The 27,059-nt window shown below is 31.4% G+C and overlaps 1 protein-coding gene across 1 annotated transcript in view; it reads right to left on the bottom strand.

Moving 5' to 3' along the window:
* The window catches only part of LOC131842930 (beta-1,4-glucuronyltransferase 1), a 54,117-nt gene continuing 27,058 nt past the window's right edge, over positions 1-27,059 (bottom strand). Inside the window, exons 2-7 of the mRNA XM_059191504.1 lie at positions 23,712-24,496; positions 6,669-6,828; positions 5,625-5,936; positions 4,975-5,107; positions 2,285-2,418; positions 1-1,932 (exon numbers count right to left, since the gene is read on the bottom strand). Of these exons, the coding sequence (XP_059047487.1) occupies positions 1,735-1,932; positions 2,285-2,418; positions 4,975-5,107; positions 5,625-5,936; positions 6,669-6,828; positions 23,712-24,316 (1,542 nt within the window). The 5' untranslated portion in view covers positions 24,317-24,496 and the 3' untranslated portion in view covers positions 1-1,734. The remainder of the gene's footprint in view (positions 1,933-2,284; positions 2,419-4,974; positions 5,108-5,624; positions 5,937-6,668; positions 6,829-23,711; positions 24,497-27,059) is intronic.

Here is a 27,059-nt window from a genome sequence, read left to right as displayed (position 1 = left end):
ATATAAACTGCACGATGACGTATGTAATTTGTTTTAATGAATTGAAAATAATACAACAATATTGTAATGCCTATTGTTACAATATTTTTTTGCATACCATACCTCAGTATGTCAATTATAAAAAAAAATCTAATATACACTGACAGTGATAATATAAGTCATTATATTATAGAATAAGTTATACATAGCCGTATTTGCAAAAAGAAATGCTGTTGTGGGAAATAGCATTGCTGAGTTTATAACTCATTTATGGAACAATGCCGTGTGGGACCATAACTAGCTTCTGATAAACTAGTACAGTAATATATTTATCTAAAATATAAAACTTATAAACTACTTATCACGTAATAAAAGAAATAAAAAAAAACTACTTACAACATCAAGTACTTTCTTACATTAAATGGATATCCATTTAATTTACATTTATAAAATACATATTTACATTTGAATAAGGAATTAAATAAAAAGTTATAAATATAAATACAAAATGTTAATTGTTTTAAAAGATATGTGATTAGGCCATTCGTTAAGTCAATTGCACATATATAATTAAAATACAATAAGAAGTTTTATAAACGATATATTTCCTATAGTAATTTTAAATGTTTACATACATTACAAAAAATATTTCTCAAAATATTGCCTTACAGACATTACTATAGCAATAGTATCTGGACATATTTTTTGTATATTTTTTAAATATATGTACGTTGTAACTATTAAAGTACCATGTACTAACCATAATATCTCAATGGTCACATTGAGTAATAGGCCAATTGGAAAAAAAGTATTTTGTTCTTTATGGTTACACATTATTAGTTTTTTCACATAAAAATGTGCACATTATAAGGCCACTATGACAAGATTTGTAATCTTATCAAACAATGTTAGTTTTACAATATTTGGTATATTTTCTTGAGCTGTTATTCTAGTATGTTAACATATTTTAATGGGACTAATCGTTGAGTACTTCAAATTTCGAATAAAATCGTAAATAGTTATACATGGTAGCACTCGTATTTACACCTTTCATTATCAATATCATTCCTATTATTGATTAAATGAACACTTAAATGCTTCATTTTGACTTAAAATACGAGTATTTGCGTTATATGGAAAAGGATTAGATGTAGTTCCGAAACGCTGTTGTAATAGCATACCTATCTACAATGCGTTAGTTATAAATAGGACTTAATTAACAGTTATGATTAATATTTTTATCGGACTACTCCACATTATTGATTTGCGACTATAAGTACTTGGGACATCAGGGATATTTTTGTAAAATCATGTTTTTTCCTCCAACCACTACTAACGTCTCGATTTAGAGATTTGGATTTTTTACTTGTCCTGATGAAATAATGAGGAGTTTAATAAATAAGCAATTATATGTACTTATTGTCTTTTTCAATGAACATTGTTCGAAATTAATGTAATTGAAATACCTGTTCGTATCTTAAAGAAGATTGATAAACAACTATTCTTTGCACTTTTATAAATTTTCTAATGTAAGGTGTAAATTTCTAATTCCTAAGGCGTATAAATCAAGTGTACCTATATTTTGTGGATCGGTTATATTATATTTTCCCTTCTCTTCTAATTTATTTTGACTCTCTGATTTATGGTCATGATATGTATATGTTCAGTAATACCTTAACTTATTACAGATTCACAATATTTGCGCCATTTTTATCCAATTCGTTGCCGTTTTATCAAATGTTTCCAATTTGTTCGTCACAGAGCACAACCCGACTTGGTCCCGAATAGTTTTTTAATTTCCGGCATGATAACTTTATTCACAAAACTGGTTTGTTTACCCGCAAGTTGGTCCCTCTTGGCATTCTTTACGTAATGTTTAATGCCAGGTTTGTGTGTTAAGAAAGCATTATTCAAGATCATGAAGTCATAATTTTTAACGCAGAGGATGTAGCCCTGTAAATATAAAATGTAGCATTAAAACCTGTATATTTGAATAGCAAAGTTTTCTGGTATAAGTATAGTTTTATTGAGGGTAATTTTTGTACTAATACGTCTTCGTGGTTACCTCAGTCTTATGTGTTTCTGCCACCACGAAGCATGTTTTGTAATGTGTGTTTTCAATAGACGGTGAGACAAGGCAGTGAATAGTGTATGTAATTTTTATAATATATTTCATACATAATAGTAGAACTGTATAGAACTATATTTTAAAAATAATACAGTTAGGGACGAACATTTTGGATTGCAATTTACAAATTATATTCTAATTATTTAGGTGGTCTATGGTAAAGTCATAACACCATACCTGGGTCATCTTATCCTTCTTGCCTTCCCAACTAAGTCGGTCATCGTAATCAGGATCTTGGTGTGTGCCTATGAATATAGGTTCCCAATGTACAAACTTTCCCTGTCTTTTACCGACGTGAAATATATCCATTTCTGAAAATTGTAAAAATAATTACATTCTACAAGTTAATAAGCTTAATATATAATAAGGTCTTCATTAATTTATGTGCATTATGAATTTAGGTTCATTACAGAGAGAGTACTTTCAGTTCAGCCAGTATGTAAATCTTTACATACTGGCTTTATGGATTTTTAATGCAAATCTTCACATAATTGAATCATATCTAGATTGATTATTCGTATTTAAATTCTATTTTTGGGGAATTATAAAATTTAATATAGTTGGAGAGGTACACAAAATAGAAAAAAACAACTAAAATGAGAGAGATCTGTGAGAATGATATAATATCTATTACATGTTATAAAACAGATAGCAAAGTTAATGATTGATACCTCAACATACAAATAAATATCCTAAATAATTGACAGTTATGAATCAAACGCCGCGTATTGGCTGTTTGGTTAAATCTATCAGATTTGATTTATTCGAAACAGGTACCTCTATATAAATTATGAGAAATACAAATTCAATGTCGTAACAGTATCTGTGTCCACTTAAACGTGACAGTATAATAGAGGAAGCGAGATAAAATAATAAATGAGCAATAGTATTTTATCGTATAAGTAAATATGAAATTACGGACATTACGCAAAGTGCAGCCGATGCTGTTGCGATTTTACAAATTGGCGTAAGAAGTTCGAGCCGTTCGGGTCGTCTGGGAACGGGCGGGTAAAGCGCGGTCGTTGAACCATAATACGCAATTAGAATGCCCCATACGACGACCACGCCATGCCACAGACGGCATAAATAGCTCACGCATTATAAGCACCCGCGATTAATTGCTACTGCATCACGACAGACGACAAGCTTCGCCAATTCGACACTTTTTGGCAGTAAAAGAGAGCGGTCGAGGCATACACGCGAGAACTGAACAATGATATGTAACGACTGGCGAGTAGGGATGTTACATTATACATAAAAACGGACTATTTTTATTAGCAGAGTAATCATAAAAAAAATAGATTTAAAATAATCGACACTCATAGGCCAAGGTCTCGGTTAGAAATTAGTCGGTTTTTTCAGATTTCGACCGTTTAGGTTATATTTAAATTGGTTTTTGGTTAAATGCATATAAATATTTCTTTCCTTATATATGAACCTTATTCTTGTACATATTTCTATAACAAAAAATTAAACAAATTTGATGACCAAGACACTTGGTCTTGTTTATTTGGCCATTTGTTTGGATGAAAAAAAATACGTTTGTGAAAAATAATAATAATATAAATTGGTTTTATTAATTAATCTTAAAATAGCCGATTTTTGGACCCCTTTGAATATGAGTAAAGGAATATATATCTATTTTCAAGACCTTGTCTTATTTATTAGGCAATTGTGTATGAAAAAATGGTCTTTGCAAAATATATTAGTAATTAATTTTTTTAAATGTTAATATTGATAAAAAATATGTATTTTCATAATGTATATTTCAGATTTTATATTTTATAGAATAATAAAATCGATGTTTTCATATCGATAAATTTACACATCACTACTGGTGGGCTGCTGTGTGTATAAAACTGATGTAAAGATATAACAGCAAGGTAAACTATTATTTCAAGACTGCACATAACTCTATGGTATAAAATATTATAACACAAGTAATTACATCTTTGTTATGAGTCGTGTTATCTCAATCATTCATTTTACAAGAGCTTTTGAAGTTTGAATATATCTATAATTAACTCTCGTATTCTGTATGCATTTTGTATATAATTTTACATATAATTAATTTACAGTTAGCACGATAGAGCCTACATTTAGCTCGACCAACTGCCTCGGATACGCCCGCGCGAACCTGTTCGATGGTTCTACCGTTTCAGTGCGTATTTTAAATATAAATTGAAATGTATGGCGTATGAAATATATGAGTATCTATATCTAGAATCTGCATTAAATTTTTTAATTATATACATACACCCAATTTAAGAAGTACATTGATTTATCAGGCGGTCAATAAGAGGGGAGTGTTTATTTATAGCACTGTGCACAGTGCTTCGCACGCACCCAATATTTGAGGTTTTATTAGAACTAAATATCTCCTAAAGTGTTCGTTGAAATCAAATAATATACATAATAATTACGTTCAAAAATAAATATTTATAATAAATAATGTATTTGTTTGGATAATAATAAATATCATATTTATAAAAACACCTTCGCAAAAAATGCATTATTGCATTATTTTAGAAATTTGATTACCGAAAAAAATATAGACTGAGTTAATCTTAACACATATGTGTATTATAAATATTGTCGTGAACTTTTTTTTAGAACTTTTAAACGATCGACGACGTACAATCGTCATACTATTTTTTGCTTAACTTTAACCGTTTACGCAGCGCACGCAGCGGAAGCACTCAAAATGTATATATTTGCCACTTTTTTCATTGCTGCTCCACTCTTGTCGTACGTAAATAATTTACCACTTGTGAATAATTCACCTTTCTATCAGTGAAAGAACCGGAGATCACGTCGAACATAAAAACTTTACCTCTTCATAATATTGGTATTAATATGGTACTTACGGGAAGTCTCTGCTGCTTTCATCCACTGGTTACCTTCAGGTATATTATGGCAATCTGGACACACATACTTGTGGAAGGGAATGGCTGATTTATTGGCCAGCATGGCTTGGAGCTCTGTTTTAGTCGATGGCACCTGAAATACAAATGTAACATAAATATTTTTTAAGCAATTATAGTGGTTAACAAGTAGATTGATAAGTTGTAAATATCGAAGCCTATGTACATGAACAGCACAACAATATTGAGGACTATGTTACGCCACACATGTAGTAATTATTCACAATACAACACAATAATGGATGAGTTTTTTATTGAGGGGTTTGGGCTATTGTCATGTGTTTAAGACCTGTGGCACTGCGACCTACATAAATCTATTGAACTCGTCCTTTCCCAAAGTTCGTTACCTTGACTCGTCGTTCGAATCGTTCGTCGTCGAATAGCCGGATTTTCTTCGGACCGATGCTTTTTATCTCCTTAGGATAAACTGTATACTTTCCAAAGGAGATATTTCGTTTATGCATGGCTATAATGACGTTGGACGAATTGTGGCCTTTCGTCTTCAAAATTTGTACCTCTCCCCCTCCCCTCCCTTCCCTGAATTATCGACTTAACAAATAAGATTTGTTAGATAAGAAACTTTGAAAACTTACTTGGACTTTGGCGTCAACTTCGAATATGCTTATTGGAAATATCTTGGGATTAGTGGAAGTATTCAAAGGTTTGGCATTTCTGGCAATCATGTTTAAAAATCGAGGAACTAAGTTAGGACTAGGGTACAATTCTATGTCAGAAGCCAGTACGTAGTGAGTCAATGCTGCCTCTCTGGCGACGTTCCGAGCGACATTGACTGGATACAGTAATCCCTTTTGATGTTTATACGTCGTTGAAACATTGACATTCGAAAAGGGCGGCGGCAATGTGCAGTTATATGACGTAGTCAGAAATATGTTTGGGTCGGGAATCTGCAATAACAAAGGTTTATATATTATTATTCATTCTAATATAATAATTGTAATTACATTATACTCGGACATTTCATTTGTATACTGGAATGGCAAGTAAGCTGACGATAAATGGCAACAGTCGCCTATCGTTCGCCTATCTACGGTTACATCATAACTTTAAAACGCCCGTGGCACACAAGCGTTGCCATTCCGGAGGATAAAGGTGTCATGTCAAGTATAATTACAGAGTTCTCCGTACTCTCAGGGTGCTGGTATCGTTCCTAATGCGTCGTTCATAGTTTTAATTTCTTAAGAGATCTAGCATAAAGAATAGACGGGATACTGATGAACTGTTGATTATAATCCTTGTATCATCTGGTAATAGTTATTATAAGCATTTGTATATTTGTATATTTTTTAACAGAATCAAGTATATTGCAATGTGTAAGAATCGAAATCTCGTAAGCAGTTAAGTACTTGCGGTTTCACCTGCGTGAAATTTATAACCTATGTGTTATTTTAATGTATAAGTTATACTACTGTAAACTTTCGTTAAAATACATTCAGTATTTTATTGCGTGAAAGATTAACAAGTGTTGGACCTACTCTGCTATAATAAACATCAATAAGCATCTCTTTTTATTTTCATTAATTATTACTACAATCATATTACCATCCATCCGTCCATCTACACTCACAAACTTCCGCGTTTATAATAATAATAAAAAATAATATTGTTGTTTTACTTACGTCACTTGGTATATGTTTATTCGAGAAGAAGACATGGAAAGTGACGAATTGGCGTATGAGATCGTTTCCGGAACAGTCCCGAAGGTACCTGATGCTATTAACTGTAGGCATTATATCAGCACCTGGTGCATGTATAGCTAAACTTACTGGGGCCATCCATCTGGAAATAAATAAAAATACTGGTAAGTTACTGTTAAAATCTATTTAGGTACTACCGTTTCGAAACTCGATTTCGGAGCAGCAATATATTGTATTGTAAAATCTTTATTGTATGTAATTGTTACTGTATAGTTTCATAAGAAACAATGTAAACGTGTGTCGTTTTAGCAGTTTGGTTTGTTAAATTATTATTTTACACGTTTTTTTAATCAGATGACCACGCTGTTACTGTTTCTTGAACGTTATTAGCCTATGTATTATTCTGACGTACCTATAAGCTATATTATTGTAAAGTTTCATCGTATCGTTTAAAGTTTTCATCAAAATCCGTTCATTAGTTTTTGCGTGAAAGAGAAACAAACACGTTAATAAGATTAAGATATTAATGGAAATAAATTAGGAAAGGAAAGGGACATTAATTATATTAATTAATAAATTAATGAATTATTTAAATCTAAAACATTTAATGCATAGTGTTAAAAGCTAATTCATTTTGTAATTTGTATACAATGAGTTATCACTTATCACTGACAAATTTTTATGTACCTAAACCGTTCCTATACATTTAGGCAACAGATTTTTTTTATTGATCAACAAAGCGTCTATTCTTTAGAGAACCCGTTTTATTAACAGAATGAAAAATGGGGGCGGTACAATAGACGGGTTAGGTGTGTACCACGGGGTTTCTAGGTCACGAAATTCATGCTTATCACGTGACATTTACTTTGCTTACAAGCTTTTTCATTAGTCCCCGATGTTCAGGGAGTATTATTATATTACGAAAATCATTATGCGCCATCCACGCTGACATAATAAGTGAATTTAGATTTATTACACAATGAAATTTCATAAATGTTAGTAGGTTTGAATCGTGGTTGTTGATGGAAAGATAAAAAGAATTCCTTACGAGATGACCTGAATTACAAAGTACATCGCAATGCATATGCAATGTATGTGAGAATCCAATGCACAATGACATTCTATTTAAATGGAGATTACTATTCAACATACTAGTAAGGTTACTATGATTATATATGGAATCTTGAATTGGCATAAGTGAATGATTACGAGAATAATCAAATGTATGTTTATTTATAGAGTAGGCGTACGGACCGAGGAAATAACTTTAAAAGAATGGCCTTGATTGTGTTGTATTTTAACACTGGCTCGCTCAGTAGCTGTGAATTCGATCTCCATATCCAAAATTATTATATTTCCTTCTTATTATATTTTTTTTAATGTACATATTGTAGCCATTGAATAAATATTTAAATGTACTGTACTTTATAGTGTTTTTAGAATATTCGTATACATATTCTAAAAACACTATAAAGTATCGTATATATATTTAATAAAAACAAAGAAAGATAAATATTGGAGAACAGTGATTTACTGAAGTATTGTCAAAATATAAAAGGTTATCAGCACAATCAGCAAGTGAAAATACAAAAGAATAGTTATAAGTTGTATTACTATATATACAGTATACATATTGTTTTATTTATTTTATATACATTGTTACTAATAACAATCATCTAAATATTTCAATAAAATTCCGTATAAATAAATATATATTTAGATGATTGTTATTAGTAACAATATATATACAAATGAGGTATAACAGCTGGATAGACATGGTAAACAAATAAAACACTTTTACATACGCTTACATAACAGCATCATACACATATTTTTTTAGTATATTAATGCAACCTCAACTTATTTGTGATAATGTAGTTTGTCTTTTATGATTTATCATTCTAATCATGAAACATGAAGGTCATTATAAAATATAAATAAAAAAGCCTTATTCTAAAGAAAAGTTCTTAGTATCAGTCTACATGAAAGTCAAATATTGTTCGTGGTCGTGCTTGCATTTAAGTATTCTTAAAGTAACTTATTGCCGATGTCGTGTGAGTCCCGATCGAGGGGTTAGAGCCTTTTCTGAAAGTTAATCGAGTTAACAGTAAACTGTAATGTCTTTTTGCACTTTGAAAAGAACTGCTGATAGAATTCAATCCGAGGAACTGACAACGGTTATTTGTTTTTTATTTACTGTAAAACAGCTGGCCTCAGATAGTTATGGGTTGTGGATATTCTCTCTATTTTTAGTGACACTATATATCCTTTGTCTACATAGACATTATCGTATTAATAATAATTTTAATTATAATAAAATTGAGGTTATAATTTAATTTCTTCGAAATATAACACTTTCAGTTAAAGATTTCAAAATTAATTTGTATGATTTCTACCTATATAAACATTCTATACTCATTAATGACATATTTGATAAATAATATATAGTCGTATATACTAGTCGTCTGTCCTAGGTCTCAGTGGTATAGTATATATATATATATGGTGGTATAGTAGCTTCGACATAAATTGTCGAAGCTACTATACCTACTGATACCTAGGACAGACGACTAGTATATACGACTATATATAAAATTTTATATCCAATTTTCCTTGTTTAAATGCATTCAATACATCACATGATATTAAAACATTACATGAACATACAACAAGTTGCTTATATTCTGTACTTTATACGACGGCAAACCTTGTTTGGTGAGCATTCAGTAACCAACAGGGAGGTCGGTAATTCGGAGGGTGCGACGGTCTGGTAACCTTGTGTCTGTGCCTCGTTTAATGTGACTGTGTTTATTTGGCAAGTTTAGTTGGCGACTAAATTTTATGAGCTTGTAAAAATAAATACGTCTACAAGTAGCAGAGTAGTGGTGAATTTTAAGAAGATCCCTGCAACCATACATTTTAATGAGAGGATTTTTATCTTTAGGTACTATAAATGGTAGCTTTGTATAAAATATCGTTTCCATTCATTAAGGAGTATAATTTAATGTAAACTGAGTTGTTGTGACAAACAAACTATAGGATCGATGGACAGAGAGATGTGATAATATTATGTATAAATTCCTTTTTTGTTCTTTGGTTATTATAGCTACCTGTTATATTAGTTGCAAAATTTAGCTGAAGTTTTTGTATAAATAAAAAATATTTATTCTGCAATGTTGGTACCAATTGGCACGCAAAGTTACACGTATTTATTTTGGGCGTACTGTCTGTACATTCCTTGGAATTGCAATACAACTATTACTAATATAGCCAAGCAAACCAAGATGTAATAACATTTTTGTATATGTATAGTTAATTGTGATAAAAAAATCAATATAATGATACTGCGGTGGTATTCTCTGGTCCCACTTGGGATGCTGTGCGTATCTCTGCCGAAACTGGACTTACCAAAATAGCCAAATGGCTGAATACAAATTTCCTAACATTGAACGCCTCCAAAACTAATTACATATGCTTTTCTAAATACAATAATACACAACCACCCCCTACGTATCAAATTAAAATTCATACAGATAACAGCCACAGTTATAACATATGCTCTTGTGACGTCATTGAAAGACAAGAAAGCGTAAAGTACCTCGGCGTTTGTCCTGGTATGCCCATATAAATGTTGTAATGTCCAGAATGCATAAACTCGTATGGCTATTTAGAACATTAAGTAACAAATAAGGAATTGTTAAATCAAATATATACATCAATAGCTCAATCTATTCTAACTTATTGTATTCCTGTCTGGGGTGGAGAAGCAAAGACTAAGCAGAGATCCTTATTAAAAGTTATGTATTTCCAGAAACATAGATTTCCTACGGAAAAGCTCTATCAGATGTCTGATCTTCTTTCTTCCAGGCAACTTTACATAATCCAAGTAATATTAAGAGTACAGAGTAAAAACCTCGTTTATGACTCCAAATCTTTAAGCAAAAGAAGGAAGCACAATGTAGCACCTGTACAACCCGTTAGATCGACCTATGCTGTAAGACAGTTTGGTAAACAATCGACTTATATTTATAACGCTGTAAATAAAATTCTTAACATCTACCCTATGAATCTTTATACCTGTAAAAAAGTTTTAACAAAATGGCTAAAATCTAAAAACTATGACTAAATTGAAGCTATTTTGTACAGTTCTGGATGACAGAGTGGTCTATGAGCAATTGGACTGTAGTCCTGAGGAATGTAGTCACAATGTAATATGTATACAATGATTATAATATTTTAATAAACATACATTCGCACCCAACATCCTTCCACACACACATAGACACTCACATACATACACACACACACACACACACACACACACACGTCTTTTACAGTAGAAACAAATTCTTAATATAATAATAAATAACCCTAGAAGAGCGTGATCTCCTATTACAAGTATTTAATTATGCTTACAAGGAGATCCCTGCCCCGGCTTAAGGAAATATATAAATAAGAATATGTGATTGTTGACATGTAAATAAAAAAAATTGTAAAACATCTAGGTTAATGAAATAAATTTATTATTATTATTATTTTTCTTTTTTTCCTTTTTTTTTCTCTTCTTTTATGAATTTAAAAGAAGGTAATACTCACCTACACGGGCCTTAGCCAAGTGTGGGAGAGGTTGTGCTGGGTGAAGATATTGTTGAGGAGGTTAAGAATTTTCGGGTTATGCGACAGGTATTTAATATTGTGGCTTTCTGTAGGAGATATATTTTGGATGGATGAATATTTAATGTTTGCAGACTATTTTGAAGTGTTTTGGGTACAATACCCGTAGAAGAAAGTACAATAATTATTATTATAATTATTAGAAGAATAGAATAGAAAATCATTTATTCAAATAAACTTACATTGAAGCACTTTTGAATAGTCATTACATTTTTTTTAATCTACCGCTCATTATCATCGTATTAATACGGTAACTAGAAAATAAAACACTCCCTACCATTATTCAAGTCAGTAAATAAAGCACCTGGAGGGTGTAAACTATACATAGCTACCTGTGTACTTTTCTATGTTCGTTTCCGTGTTGGAAAAGCTATAGGAACTTTTGTTTGATCAATATTGCGAACTAGATCGTATTTGTTAATTTTAACGACTTCACACGCCCTTTTGTTAACAATAGCATGATAATAATTGTGAGGTGAGTTGCTAAAGTAATCTTTATTAGATAGTGTTTCTCTGCTCTCGTTTCCTAAATGTCGTCGGTAATTTGTATAATGCGGCGGTTTACAAACGGTGTCGTCATTTTTACAACTCGAAGGCCGAAGGAAGATTACAAAACGCCTCGTATCTAATAATTATGTAAAATGGAATACGAATTTTATTTCGATGTAAACTTTAAGTGAATGTATGAAAAAAATTTTGTTTAATTATATTATTATCGCAAAGCTATAATAGCTTTTTTATAAAGGTATACTAGACTAGTTTTAGTAAATATATATACGAACAAGCGTTCTCAATTGGAATTTAAGAAGTTAATTATTGGTATTTAAATTACAATTTTAATGAACGAGTAATTCTATACCGCCGTTAAAAAATATGTATAACGCACGTAAAATAATTCTTTATAATTATTTTTTTAGTATATGAGCATCTAGAAGGGAGTAACAGCAGTTAGTAGAGAACGCTATTAGACTATATATCAGAGGTGTGATTAAAGTGTATGAGAAAGATGAAGAGCTTCAGAATGTCTCTTACCATTTTCCCATTATTCTACCGCGGTAAATGTACTTTGTAAGGTATTGTAGTGATATAACATTACGTTAATTGATAACACTAGCCGTCTATATACTAGTCGTAGTATACAAACGTCAGATAACTTTCATCATCGTCTGGGCTGTCAGTTTGTTTACTATTTCTGTTTCATAAAATACAGGTTAAAGTTGATAATGCTAAATATATATATTGTACAATTAACAAAGCAAATTCCGTAAAAAGTACCTAAAATACACTGCTATCTGTAAAAAAAATAATAGTACTGAAATATATTTGTTTATAATATACTTATTATTTGTACTTTCACAGGAATCGCTTAGATATACATTGCCGTAAATTAATTGTTACTATTGTGTGCATATTGAACTATCAAATATTGAGAATATGAGCTAGCGTACTGAATAGCTTAGTCGTCAAGGCCAGAAAATTAATCGGCTAAGCATAGGTACTATTTTTTTTATAAATTGGTGTTGGAATTATCTTCATTCATAAATTAAGTTCCGCGCTCGTAACGGTGCAGTTCTTGTCACGTTCCACGATCGTTCATCATTTTTTTAAATGTTTATACGATACAACTTCGATTTTTCTATTTGTTTTCGATCTGGTTTTGCACTTCTACTCTTTTATTCTATTATTCCTTCAATGATATCTAATGTTTATAAATTCATCATGACGTATTAAGTGTCTCAGCATTTACCCCTGTCTATTTTCAATAGTATTTTCGATGTATTTTCTCTGTATTTTTGACCTTTGGAGTACGTCTGTAATACTTATTATATATTTCCAGCGAATTCTTTACATTCTTCTACGAATTTAATTTCGCGACCTACATGTAGCCGCTGTCGCTATGCGGATAACAGTACAAAGGTACTGAAGCCGTAATGGGAGATGTTGCACTTGGCTAGTTCATATGGGTTGACCGCAAAGCAAGCGCCGACACGAGCGCCATGGACGCGGCGCTTTTACAGGGTTGGCAATATTTTATTTTAATTATATGTACAAGTAAATTCTATATTTTACTAGTTTATTTATATATATTTTTACTATCTCTAAACTCGTATATGTTATTGAGACAAATGTATTTTAATCGAACTCCATAGGTCTCTTGTATGAGCATGAGTACGTCCTCGTGCCGAAGCTGTAAGACAATCTTGTACATGTGTTTTTCTAATAATAAAGTATTGCTTTCCACACCCTTATTTGATTCACGATTATTGCTGCTGATACATAATTTCTTAACAACTATATATATAAGCGAATAGTTCATATTTATAGTTAGTAAGAAATCATGATATAACTTGCATTATTGATTTAATACTAAAATAAATACACTAAACGATTACGTAAATAGCATTAGCTGTTCATGTGGGATATCTCTGTTTGCTTTATGATTGACTGGGAGAAATGCCTTAAGGTTACGTCGCCCTTTGCATTTTTATTTTTTAAATTGTGCATTAAAACTTTAATATTAAATTTCAATAACAATAACTAAGCTATTAAAATAACATTCAAATATATAGTGTATACCCATATACTTTTATAAGCTCGAAACTTAAATTCAAAAGCATTTCTTATATATTACATACTTATGGCTTATGGCTGTCATAATGTTGGTCTCCTTAAGAGGATCATCTACTTATGTCAGCTCAAGACTTACTCTTTGTCGTTAGTGTTGTCACAGAACCCGACAAAGAATAATAAATCTTCAATAATATATAAAATACTAAATGTGCCCGCGGATTCACCCGCGTTAAATTATAATAAAAAATATAGCCTATATATTATTCTGATGCATAAGCTATATTACTGTAGTCTCATCAAAATCCGTTTTTTTTTTGCGTAAAAGAGTAACAAACATCCATACTCACAAACTTTCGCGTTTATAATATTATTAAGATCTCTTATTATGAATCAAATACTGTAAATATTACACCTTCGCCTTGTGATACGCAAGCAAATAGTTATCGTATGCAGTAAAACAACTTTAATAGATGGCTTTACGACGCATACATTCGTCGGTAATCTAAATTACAGTTATCGTCATTTTCCTTGCACACGTATATTCATTCGTTCAAGCCCGGCTCGAGACAGCAGATGTAATAAAAATCTCGTGCCTTAATGGCTTCCTGCATTCTAAAATCAATCAAGTATATTTTCAGGTAATGTTGCGTCATTAGTAATCAGTAATGGAGTACAACGGTCGACCTACAATCTCGTTCATTAAAATAAAACACACTTCAATTTCGTGGCATCTTGTGGCGTCTCATTATTCAATGTCGGCGCTCACGCGAACCGCTCCTTAGCTTCATGTTTCGATTGCGGTCGCAGTCAGGTGTTCACTGCTAAGTTTACAATAAAAGGGAAACACTGTGTTATTCACGATAACGCTATCAAGGTGTCCCGATTTTCACGGTATGTTTTTGTAACTGTTTACCTATTCGATATCTACTCGTTGCATTTGAAGATATAACATTTGTGTGAAAATACAGTAAAATTGAAACCACGTTCACATATGCCATCTTGAAATTAAGTACATTAACAAACAATGTATCTCTATTAGCTTTCTATCACTTCTCTGTATTATTATTTAAGTATAGTAGCATTAACGTAAACTTTATGCATTTATGCATATACAAAAATTGCTTTGGCTTTAGACTGCCGGCACAAATACAGGTAATTTTTTCAAAATATTAATGTAATATTTTGAAAAAGAAAGACTCATTAATATTACTTGAAATTTCTTTTTCTTCATAATTAGTACTGTAAATAGCTTTTTAAAAGATGCTATAAATAATTAATTGATTTTTATCTGTCTACATCGACTCTAAATTGTCTTGTATTTTTTTTATTGTACAATTTAAAAGATTAGATGCAAATTACCTACGGCTTTCATTACTTCACCTTCTTAACGTAAAGATGTTACGCTTTTGGATAAATTCGTGGACATTTCAGTTCATTGGATGATCTCAATGTCAAATTATAAAACGCAATGCATGTAAATAAATATAAAAAGACGTTTAATATGAAAGTGTTACTATTGGCAAGTATTCATCCGTAAATTCGGACAGACTACACGGCGGCTTGCTCACTGTAGTATAGAAACGAGGGCATTGCGCGGGCGCATATGTAGGTATTATTATCATGATAAAACTTATAGGCACGGTAGAACAATGATATATTGTTAAAAGAAATTAATACAAAGACTATAACGACTGATAAACTTACAACTGTTCTACTGAATATATAAAAATATATGAAAATTTAACACCTGTTAAAAATAATTAAGTATATCGTATCCCTGGTACAATAAAGGATTAACCCATATTTTAATTATTACATTTTAAAAATTAAAACATTAGAGTGGGTTCGGAAATTTATAAGTTTTGGTATATTGACTAACATATGCATATCGACTATAACTTGTTTAATAGTGAAAATCACCTAGAATAAACTTTGATTATTGTTCGTATATAATTCGGATCATATAGAACATGTTGAGATTAAAATTCGATTATGGAAATATTATAAACTAGCTGTACCCGCGACTTCGTCCGCGTAAATAATGAAAAAATATTTAACTCAATTAACACAATATAAGTCAAATAAATAAGTTTCATCGTTTTAGCTTCAAAAATGATAAAAAGTAAAAATAAATATTTAATCAATAGGCTAAAAAATAAATTTCAAACTTCTAGCTTTAAATATGACGATACATCTATATAACCTTGGATCTACCCTTTTAATCCTCTTGCAACCCTTTTTCACATTAAAAAGTAACCTATGTCCTTTCTCAGGATCTAGTCTATCTATGTCTGTTTCAAATTTCAATTTAAATCGGTTCAGTATTTTTGGCGTGTAAGCGAGACAAACAGATAAAGTTACTTTCACATTTATAATATCAGTAAGGTATTTTATAAACTAACCCTAAAAAGACAAAGAAAAAAGTTTAATCGTTCTAGCTTCCACAACCACACAAACAGCAAATTTCCACAATAACTTTCATTCTCTATTTTATTTTACTACCCCCCCTCCCCCTAGGAGTAAACATTTTACAAACATTGAATATCATATTTATTGATATTTAAACAACAGCCTAAAAATGAGTCTCAAACTTCTAGTTTTAAAAAATGACGATTCTTCCATACAGCCTACCATTGCAACCCCCTTACAATCCTTTTTTCACATTCAAAAGTAGCCTATATTCTTTGTCCGGGTGTAAACTAACTGTGTACCAAATTTCATTTAAATTTTTATTTTGTTTTGGAGCGTAAGACTGACAGAAAGACAAACAGAGTTACTTTCACAGTTATAACATTAGTGGGGTTTTTAAAAATCTATCCCAAAAGAACCAATGAAAATAGTTTCATCGTTCTAGTTTCAAAAATTACGAATTTACATAATAACTATCATTATTTTACCCCCTACCAACCTACTTTATTTTACCCCCTTAAGGGTAATTTTTTTACAAACAATGAATGTCATATTTATTTATATTTAATCAACAGCCTCAAAATAAGTTTCAAGCTTCTAGCTTCAAAAATGACGATTTTACATAAAAACTTGCATCTCCTATTTTATTTTACCCCCTTAAGGGTATTTGTTTTTACAAACAATGAATGTCATAAGTATTTATATTTAATCAACAGTCTCAACAATAAGATTCAAGTTTCTAGCTTCAAAAATGACGTGTTTACATAAAAACTTGCATCCCAGATTTTATTTTACCCCTTAAGGGTAATTTTTTTACAAACAATGAATGTCATATGTATTTATATTTAATCAACAGTCTCAACAATAAGTTTAAGCTTCTAGCTTCAAAATTGACGAATTTACATAAAAACTTGCATCCCCTATTTTATTTTACCCCCTTAAGGGTAATTTTTTACAAACATTGAATGTCATTTTTATTTATATTTAATCAACAGTCTCAAAAATAAGTTTCAAAAATGACGATTCTTCCATACAATCTTTCATCCCCCCTTTTAACCCCTTACAACCCTTTTTTCGCATTAAAAAGTAGCCTATGTCCGTTCTCAGGGTCTAGACTATCTGTATACCAAATTTCATTCAAATCGGTTTAGTAGTTTTGGCGTGAAAGCGAGACAGACAGACAGAGTTACTTTCACATTTATAATATTAGTTTTTGTCGCAGCACAAAAATATATTTTTATCGTTTCCGTACAAATAATAATTTTACAGTATTAATCTACAAACCAACATTTTGTTTCTTACAATCAGCTAAATAATTTAAATAGTTCCATAATATATGGCATAATGAAAAGGTCATTTATTTTATAAAAAAGACAGTTAGTTTTTATTTTAGTGAAAAATAAGAAAATTCTATTTTGATACAACAACCATATATTTATTAATACCTATACTTTATTAATTTTGTGTTAATGCTTTTTAAATAAACACCCACACATTATTTCTGTATAACGTACAAAAATGGGTAAATAATTTAATTTCGGATAGTGCCACACCACAACATTCTTTAAAAAATGTAAATAATAAAATTTGAAGAAATTGTGATTGTACTGAACAACTTAAAAAGAAAACTTAATAGTTTTTTTTTAAGTTGTTCAGAACAGGGAAACAACATTTGACATTTATTATTATTTAACATTGGATATTGACTTTAATTTTTGTAATTTATATTGTAAAACTTTAAGTTGGGCTAAACTGGGCTTGTATCCAGAGCCGTAAAACAAATTGATAAAAAAAATCGCCAAATTTGTCTCGCAATCGGCCAATTTCAGGTTTAAAGAAAAAACACATACACACGATATACGATTTTATCATAAAAAAGTGTCAAAAACAATATTTTCACTAAACGTCAACGTCATGTTTCCGGCAAGATCTTTCGTTTTACATTATGTTATCTGTGGTTTTGTTCTCTGTGATGGATACCTTATTGGCGCAAACGCACGCGATGTGTTGATTGGTTGTTAGCTAGTGAAATGAAAATATGACGAATAAGGATTCAACCGCATAAAGATAACCTTGTATTTCCATTTTGAACCCCTTACAACCCTTCTTTCGCATTAAAAAGTAGCCTATGTCCATCCTCGGCGTCTAGACTATCTGCGTACTAAATTTCATTTAAATCGGTTCAGTAGTTTTGGCGTGAAAGCGAGACAGACAGACAGACAGACAGACAGACAGACAGAGTTACTTTCGCATTTATAATATTAGTAAGGATAAACGGATTGTATTTTAGTGGAGTTGAACTACGATATTTGTAAATTTTATTACGGTGCTTTGGCAGGGAAGTGGGCACACGATATCAGCTGTGCAACTGGCACATATCCGGCGATATCGCACTGACAGTTGTTGTTCTCGAATCTTGCGCAAGCATGTTCGTTGTTTCTCACATCATAATTAATTGTCACTAACCTTGACTTTCGGATTCTCAAACTATCTAGTTTCGTCGCTGATGGTAAGAAAAGATATGGGCAGCACCACCCACTCACTGGTATTGCACAATAGCAATGTGTTCTTATTATGCCTGTTACTATTGATGCCCTTAGAACTATTGTTGGGTAACACAAATTAAAAAATACTACAAAATAAAATATCCTCCACAAACATGGCACTACTAAATTAGGTTAAGTCATACATATTCTATGAAATATGAATTGTATTAGTCTTATGTCTTATTAAGTTAAGAAGAGTTCGTTCCGCTCGAGAGTCTGGGTTAGCTACTGTGTGCAGGAATTGATGCAGGGCCAAAGGTGTTCCCTGAGGCTCCAGCCTGCACCCTCCTAGGAGGCTAATGATTCTGTGCGTATCAGTTTTTTGACTAAAAACAATTATATAAATACATTTATACGTATATTTCGTCACTTTCTTTCAGTCTATAATTATCAACTCTATTCCAATATTTATTGATATTTTACGAAGTTATTATAAAGCATTTTACGTGTAAAGTCAATTTTTCTTCGCTCTGTTGTGTGTTTTATTAATTACTTCTATTTTAAACACACATCCAAATAAAATTGTTTTTCATAAGTAGATACAACTCTATTATTACTAGTGTACTCGAATCTTACATTATTGGTCATATCCATAGTGTTTTGCATTCCGTCACGAACTAGTTAGGTAGTTATATTAATAATAAGAATAATAAATTTAAATAAATTTATATAAGTATATTATATAATTATATCATTTCTTTCTAATTCGTTTTTAAATATGGTTGAGTACATTGATGGCTGACTCATTTAAGCATCTCTTGCACGCTTGTTACTGGACTTGTTTACTTGTTGATTAAATTATTTGTGTATGAAAAATATCTCAAATATTAATAGTAGCAACATGCTACTACTGGTGGTCACTACATTATCCTTATTGAATAAACCTAATAAAAACATGAATCTTTATTTTTGTATTATACTTTGAAGAGTGACAGCTGTGTTTATTTTCAGTTCTTGGCTCAAACTGCATTCTGACCTGGCGGTAGATTTGACTTATCATAAGTGTCCGTAAATAGACTTTCATGAATAATATTATTTTGATAAATATTTTAAATTTGGGTAATCGGTAAATTAAAATTATGATTACCTGAAAGTTAATAAATCCTAATAATAAATAACTAGGCTATCTGTATGTCACAGGCCGGTTTATGATTGCGGCAGCTCACGCGTTGTCATTGTAGTATGAGTGGCGCACGCAAACGTTCGTCCTCTAACCTTGTATGGCACATATAATTGATTTGTGCGATAGATGCCATTCCGTGACATTTACATTTCTTTGCGACATACATACGTATATGTATTATAATACTAGTCATTACTAAATGACGTTATTAACATTAGAAATTGTTTTATCCAAGCTGCGCATGTGGTTTCATCCGCGTGAAATTTATAGCTTATATTTTACTCTATTGGGTAAGCTATATTACTGTAAAGTTTCTTCAAAATCCGTTAATTAGTTTTTTGCGTGAAAGAGTAAGAAACATCCATCCCTACTCACAAAGTTTCGCGTTTATAATATTATTAAGATAAGACTAGCTTCGTATGCATTCCATGTTTACATCGTATAAAACTTAGATCAATTAACGCAACGTATTCTAAGTCAGTTTTCAGTAATAGAGTGATTAAAGAGAAAGGTATGTATAATATGATATTATTAATCACTCCACACTGCCGCATTGCCGCACAGTAGATTCTACATTGGACCCCTGCGAAGTCGAGGAGGTCTACTAGTTCGTATTAACCGATACGTCTAGTATAAATGAGAAAGTATATCTAGCTGATCGTATCTCATTTAATTTTCTTATTATATAAATATATATTTTAACACTAGTCAGTGTTTAAATTATGTCAAAATTATTTCACCTACAGAAATTAAAATATCTGTCTAATATAAAGTACATGTATTTAATGTATGTAGATCCACTAAACACTGCAATTACTTATATGCAAGCAAACATAAATGATAAAGTAATAAAATTCTTAATCTATTTAAAAATAACTGTCACTAGTTCACTACATAATCAAGGTGGACGACCCACCTGACAATTTACACTATATTGGAGAGGACTACGGTTGAAGTACACAGTAGTCATACTCTCTAAGTATGTATATATAGGACAGTTACCACTTACCATCAGCTTGTTTTCCATTCCAATTACATAAGAAATCAATACGAAGCCAGACGTAATCTCAACAAATAGTACCGAATAAAAGTTAGATATAATATTAGAGTACCTATTAATAGAAACTAATAACATTTTACGATAACTACTCAAAATAACCCCGTGGTAGAAACTTCCTTTAAATTTATTGTAATCATTATTCGGGTATAAATAGTTGCCTATAGGTTCCGTATAATTATACTATCGTAATTTATAGATGATTGTTATAAACACTTAAATAACTGCGACAAAAGAACAGAAAATTACACAATAGTACTTCTATTTTTTTCATTTAGTTTACAGTTTATTAAATTTTAGCATCTGTAAACTTTGGGATAACTAGAATCCGTCATTGCATATATGATAATATTTAAGTAGCTATTTATTTAGTCTAGTTGTTAGTTTGTACTACACAAAATCTTAAAAAACCAACAGGTAAGTTTTTTGCTCATTTTTATAAGCTGTTGAGTGATAGAACGAAAATTACTGTTCACACGTACTTATATTAAGTTTATTTGTTTAATGATTATTTCTAATACCAGTATAGTATTAAAAGTTCGTAACTAGAACGGGTGTTAATAATTTTAAATTCTTAAGGGATTATAAGAAAAATATCCATACTAGATTTGGATATTCTAGGTCAATACCGTTGTACTTTTAAGTTTTATAATAAGTTAAAATATTCATGACCCCAATTCTTTATGATGAGAAATCTAACATAATACACATACCTACATAAAAACGCAAATCCTCCCATAAACATAATTCTACTATTAATGATCTGTCACTTTCCTTTATCATTTCTTTACGTTTATTTCTTGATTTTATACTCAACAATCAAAAATATGATCTTGTAATGATCTTGATGATTATGGTCTATAATATTTAAAAAGTCAAGATTATATTTTAGAATTATGAAACCCTAAAACAACAAAAAGGTTCTTTCAATCATAACAGTGCGTTACTAATTAACAGTTTCGTGCGACTGTGACGTGTTGCAAAGAGAAACAATGGTTCAGTTCACATTATCAGATCGAGTTAGAACGAATTTTTATTACTCTATCCGCTTAAAAGGATACAACAAAATACGAGTACCTTATACGTTACGCCGTTTCAGATTTGGACCTCGCTTAATAGTTTGTTAGCCTTCTATTCTTAACGACGTCTTGTGCAGATACAGATACAATCACGTTACGTAAAAATCTCCGCATTTTGACATTCTATCTATTATTTTATATGGCCCATTCATAATGAAGATATCTATTTTAAGCTTTTTTGACGGGGATGCCAAGTTATATACAAATTTGAGAACATTATGTCAATCATGAAAGTACAAAGGGAAGGGCAAAACGAGTGAAATGTATTCCTAAAAAGATAAACTTATAATCGAGAACAATTCCCATTACTCCCAAATTTAATTATCATTTAATATTATCAGTACTTATGTAGTATGTTACACAATAAAGCTACGGAAGTAAATAGTGAATATATATGTAGGTATGTAATTTATGTATTAACTTTGTTTAAGAAATTAATCATAATTATATTAAACGTATCTTGAAGAAGGATAACGGTTTAGGCGTAGCAAAGTAAACAACATTAGTAAATTATTTAAAATAACTATAAAATTTGCGTTTCAGATATAAATTTAATTAAGTGTAAATAACCTTCGCAGAGGTTTTAAAACTGTAAAATATTCTCACGCCATTCAATAAATGGAAGTGAAAACATAAATAGTGTCAAGAACTAGTGGACGAAAGTTGTTCATTCACTCAGTAGCATAACATTGCTCGTTATCAGTCTTTTTTGCGAATGGACAGGTTTTGAGACTGTATTAACTTCAAGGTTAATTGTATGACGTTGTAAATTAATATTGTAATAAACTCAAACAAGTTTATAACTACTTATAGAAGCACAAAGATTAAGAGATTTAATTATTGCGAGCTTTTATTACAACGACTGTTTCTAGAGATATATGTAATTCTAGAAACATAGTCGTTGTAATAGTAAAGAGGAGAGTGGTACTGTGTAAAGAGGAAACTATAGCACATAATTAATGTACGCATTAATTACACTTAAAAAGTAACGCAAATGCAATGTAGTGTGTAGTCTTTTATGTCCTGCTAATTCTAATTCTGTGTAATCTCCTAAATTCTGTTAATCTTACGCAGATCACATAACCACTATTCACCGTTGCGAATAGTGGAAAAAACTGATTATAATGGGTCAATGTACGCTTATATTACATTATATTGCTAATTATATCACATATATATATTTCATAACTAGCTAGTGCTCGTGCGAAGCCGGGGCGAGTAGCTACGCACGGGTGTACATGTATTATATATATACATTTTCCTCTTGAATCACTTTATCTACTAAAACAAACCGATTCAAAATCCGTTGCGTAGTTTTAAAGATTTAAACATACATAGGGACGGACAGACAGCCATTTTGTTTTATACTATACAATGATAATGATGAAGAGGAAAAAAAGGAAAACATTAAATCTCCTAATGAACTCGTACTGATGATCAAATATTATAGTTTTCATTATTTTATATAAAAATAACCTGTGAGAAGACTTTCCACTACAGTAAAATGTATGCAATACGTAATTATTACTAATGTTAAATGATGTAATTTTAATATGTAAGACTCACCTTTCAACCAAGGGTAAAACATTATCTAGGAACTCGAAACCAGCGTGGGTCGTGTATGTAATAGTTTCATAACAAAGTATAGTGCCATGGTCTGCGCGTACATAGTTCTTCAATACCCAGAATTCTCCACGTTGATGGTAGACAGGAAGAAAATCTTTATCGTTGCAAGAAAGTAGCGTCCGAAGGCGCGCCAATGTCGCATCAGATAAAGCGTTCTCGTCTACGATATCTAATAAAGTTTCGATCGCTAGATCTGCGTCTGACGATATATCTTGTCCTTTCAATATTATTTTCTCGATATCAGCAATCGACGCGGTACTCGATGCAGTTTTGTTGGTCGTCGAAATTGTAGACGGCGTTTTCTGTGAGGTTGACTCCTCAAAACTCCTAACGCTCGACTCGGCCGTTCTCATTTCGGTTTCATTTCGCGTTTCATCTCGAAAGAATCGTACATCAGCTCCTCTTTCTGAACCGTCAACAGTAATCGGCACCCATTCTACCCCTGGCGCGCTAGTGCCAGACAAATGCATGGCCGCATAGAGCAATACGGCGATGTTTATAACGATACTAACTCTAAAGATAAAATTGCGACGATTGGTCACCATTGTAACGGGTTAGGCACTTGCACTTATGGAACTAGTTATTAGTTTGCTACAACGTCCTTCGCCGTCCTCTAGGACGAAGTTTCCTGTAGGATCCTGTTCGTGTCAGCATCACAATTTATTGTGTCATCAGCAGGCGTGTGGAGGTGGGCGCCAGCTCGGCGCCGCTCTCTTGAACCGCTTCTATAACAAATTACAGGTCTATTTTAGTACGACACGATCAGAGCTAAGATAGATTTGTTTATTGATATTTTATATTGAAGATTTTAAAAGTGTTAACAACCTAAGTGATGTAAAAACGTAGTGTTAGAAAAAGATGGATGATAAATTATTATTGTTTACTTTATAATGTAGTATAGTGAAAGTAGACGTTTATTGACATTTCGGTAGTAAGAAGACGCATTCTACAGTTATTTAATTATATAAATATTCAAAGTACGACTATTCGAACAGAATTATACTATTTGGATAAAGAATGTGATATTTTATGTCTTGGGCATTAAAATATAACCATTTGGATAATTTATGCCAACGTTTTTAATTAGCAATAACCTTGTAAATGTGTACTTATTTACGGTGTAATAATTACAGTTTATGGTAAAGAAATAATTATATACGTGAGAACTCTAATACTACTGGCAAGTTGTGGGATATAAATATTAAATTACCTATATTTAAGGTTTAAAGGAAGTCGTTCTTACATCAATATAACTTAATTGGAAGATAAGTAAAATAATAAAGAAGACATTAAAAATAACATCTATCAATTATAATGGCCGTTCTAGGTACGTACCTACCATGGAATTTATGTTGTTTTTTCATTAAACTTGTTACTTTACGATTAATAATGCTATGAAGCTCATGCATGCATATATGTTTGCATGTAAGTAATTTAATGCATAGTTATGGATCAACGAGTATCTAATAATATTTAATACTGAACGCTGTCTGTACATCTATACCATAACTATTATTGGGCTGTGCTTACCACAATACATTAATGAAAACCGAGCTAAATCGTTCAAATTGTTTCTAATATTAGAGCGATTAGCAATTTGAGAAGGTCCAGCAACGGAATGGAATTCAAAATAAAAATTATTTGACTTTTTGTCTGTTTGTCCGTACGTTAGTGTGCGCTAATCTCAGAAACGGCTTAACCGATATGAGTGCTGTTTTCATTAACAAATTTTTACTAAAATACATGTATTAGTGAACATAAAATTTTATAAGTTCTCTAGCTTTAATTACAATTTTTTAATGTTTTCTTGTATTGTATTTACAAATAATAAAGTTCTAACTGGTTACGGGCTCAGTTAGTAATATTATAATGTATACTGTAACGTAATATAATATAAATATAAAGTATATAAAATATACTGTATGGGGCTCGGGTAACAAGTTTCTGTAATACGTTTAGAAACTCTGAAATTTATTGTTTAGAAAGTAACCATGAGTGTTGAAATAATAAATTACTTATTCGATTCGATGTTGCAATGACAAAACGTACAAACATACCGTCACGACTTTTATCCTAGATGGGGTAGGCAATGTCATTGCCAATTTTACGGTGAACACAACACCTGACTTGCCCACTTTTCGCTGTGTATATTTAAGTCTAACGTGGCAGGAGAAGGGAATTGTTAGTAATGTGGACTGATTACCCCATTGCTAGCAATGTACCATGTCAGGTTGACCTCCACGCGGTTCCCCTTGGAAACCATCGTGATAAAATTCTGGTGAATTTATCACGATTGGCTAAATGACCTGACTTCATGCTAATCTTATCATTCTCCAGTGGTGCCCCGCCGGCGTAAATCGTTAGAGCCAAAGTAAACCATTATTATCTATGAAAAAAAATCTAACGTGGCAGGGGGCTAGCTGTTACTCTGATTAATTTTTGGTTTTACTGAGAAGTTAGTAGAGTATAAATAGATACCCAAATTATTTTTAGTCGGGCAGAATTTGAGTCTCTTCGACTAGGGTTTAATTTCGGGTAGTGAGCCACTAGGCCACAACTCTATATAACAAATAATATTCGCCATTAAATATATTTTTAAAAGCAGTTTATTAATTGCACACGTTATCAGCATTATAACGTGTTGGGGATGAGCCGATAACAGGGCTGTTATCGTCCCATCACGACTCCTGTGATAGACATTTCATGCTTATCTGTTACTTTCTGTGTTTAACATTACTTAGCTAGAACTAAACATGTGTTGAGTACTAATTAAGTAATGCAAGTATCATGCCACAGTACCCATCCTGCCCCGTCTCTTTATAAAACTTCAATTCTATTTTTATTTTGGAATATAAATTTTGTTGTTTCTTGTTTTTATACTATTATAATAACTGTTACGCGTGACTTCGACTACGTTTCTTTTTATATAAAAGATAAGGCTATGCTGGTTTTCGTGATACAACTTATCTATACGTAAAATTTTATTAAGATCCGTTCAGCCGTTTAAAAGGCGAAAAGTTAAAGGTAAAATAAGGTGAAAAGGTAACAAACAATCAAGCAGCCGCGAATTCGTATTTACAATAGTAGTAGGAATGGCTAATAATGTGGTGTATAGCTTTAACTGATTTTAAATATAATTAACGTGTTTATAGACACGCAGTTTTAAAATTATCTTATACAACCTGTTACCTGCGACTATGTCTGTAACTTTCATCCCCTATTTCACTCCTAGCCTATTTTTTCTTGTTAATAAAGATAAGCTCGTAATCATCTATCTTCAATATCAAA

This window comes from Achroia grisella, unplaced genomic scaffold (genome assembly GCF_030625045.1).
Source record: "Achroia grisella isolate CSIRO2021 unplaced genomic scaffold, CSIRO_AGI_Agris_v1 utg2671, whole genome shotgun sequence".
NCBI classification, from domain to species: domain Eukaryota; kingdom Metazoa; phylum Arthropoda; class Insecta; order Lepidoptera; family Pyralidae; genus Achroia; species Achroia grisella.
This window is presented reverse-complemented; position numbering and strand designations above follow the sequence as displayed.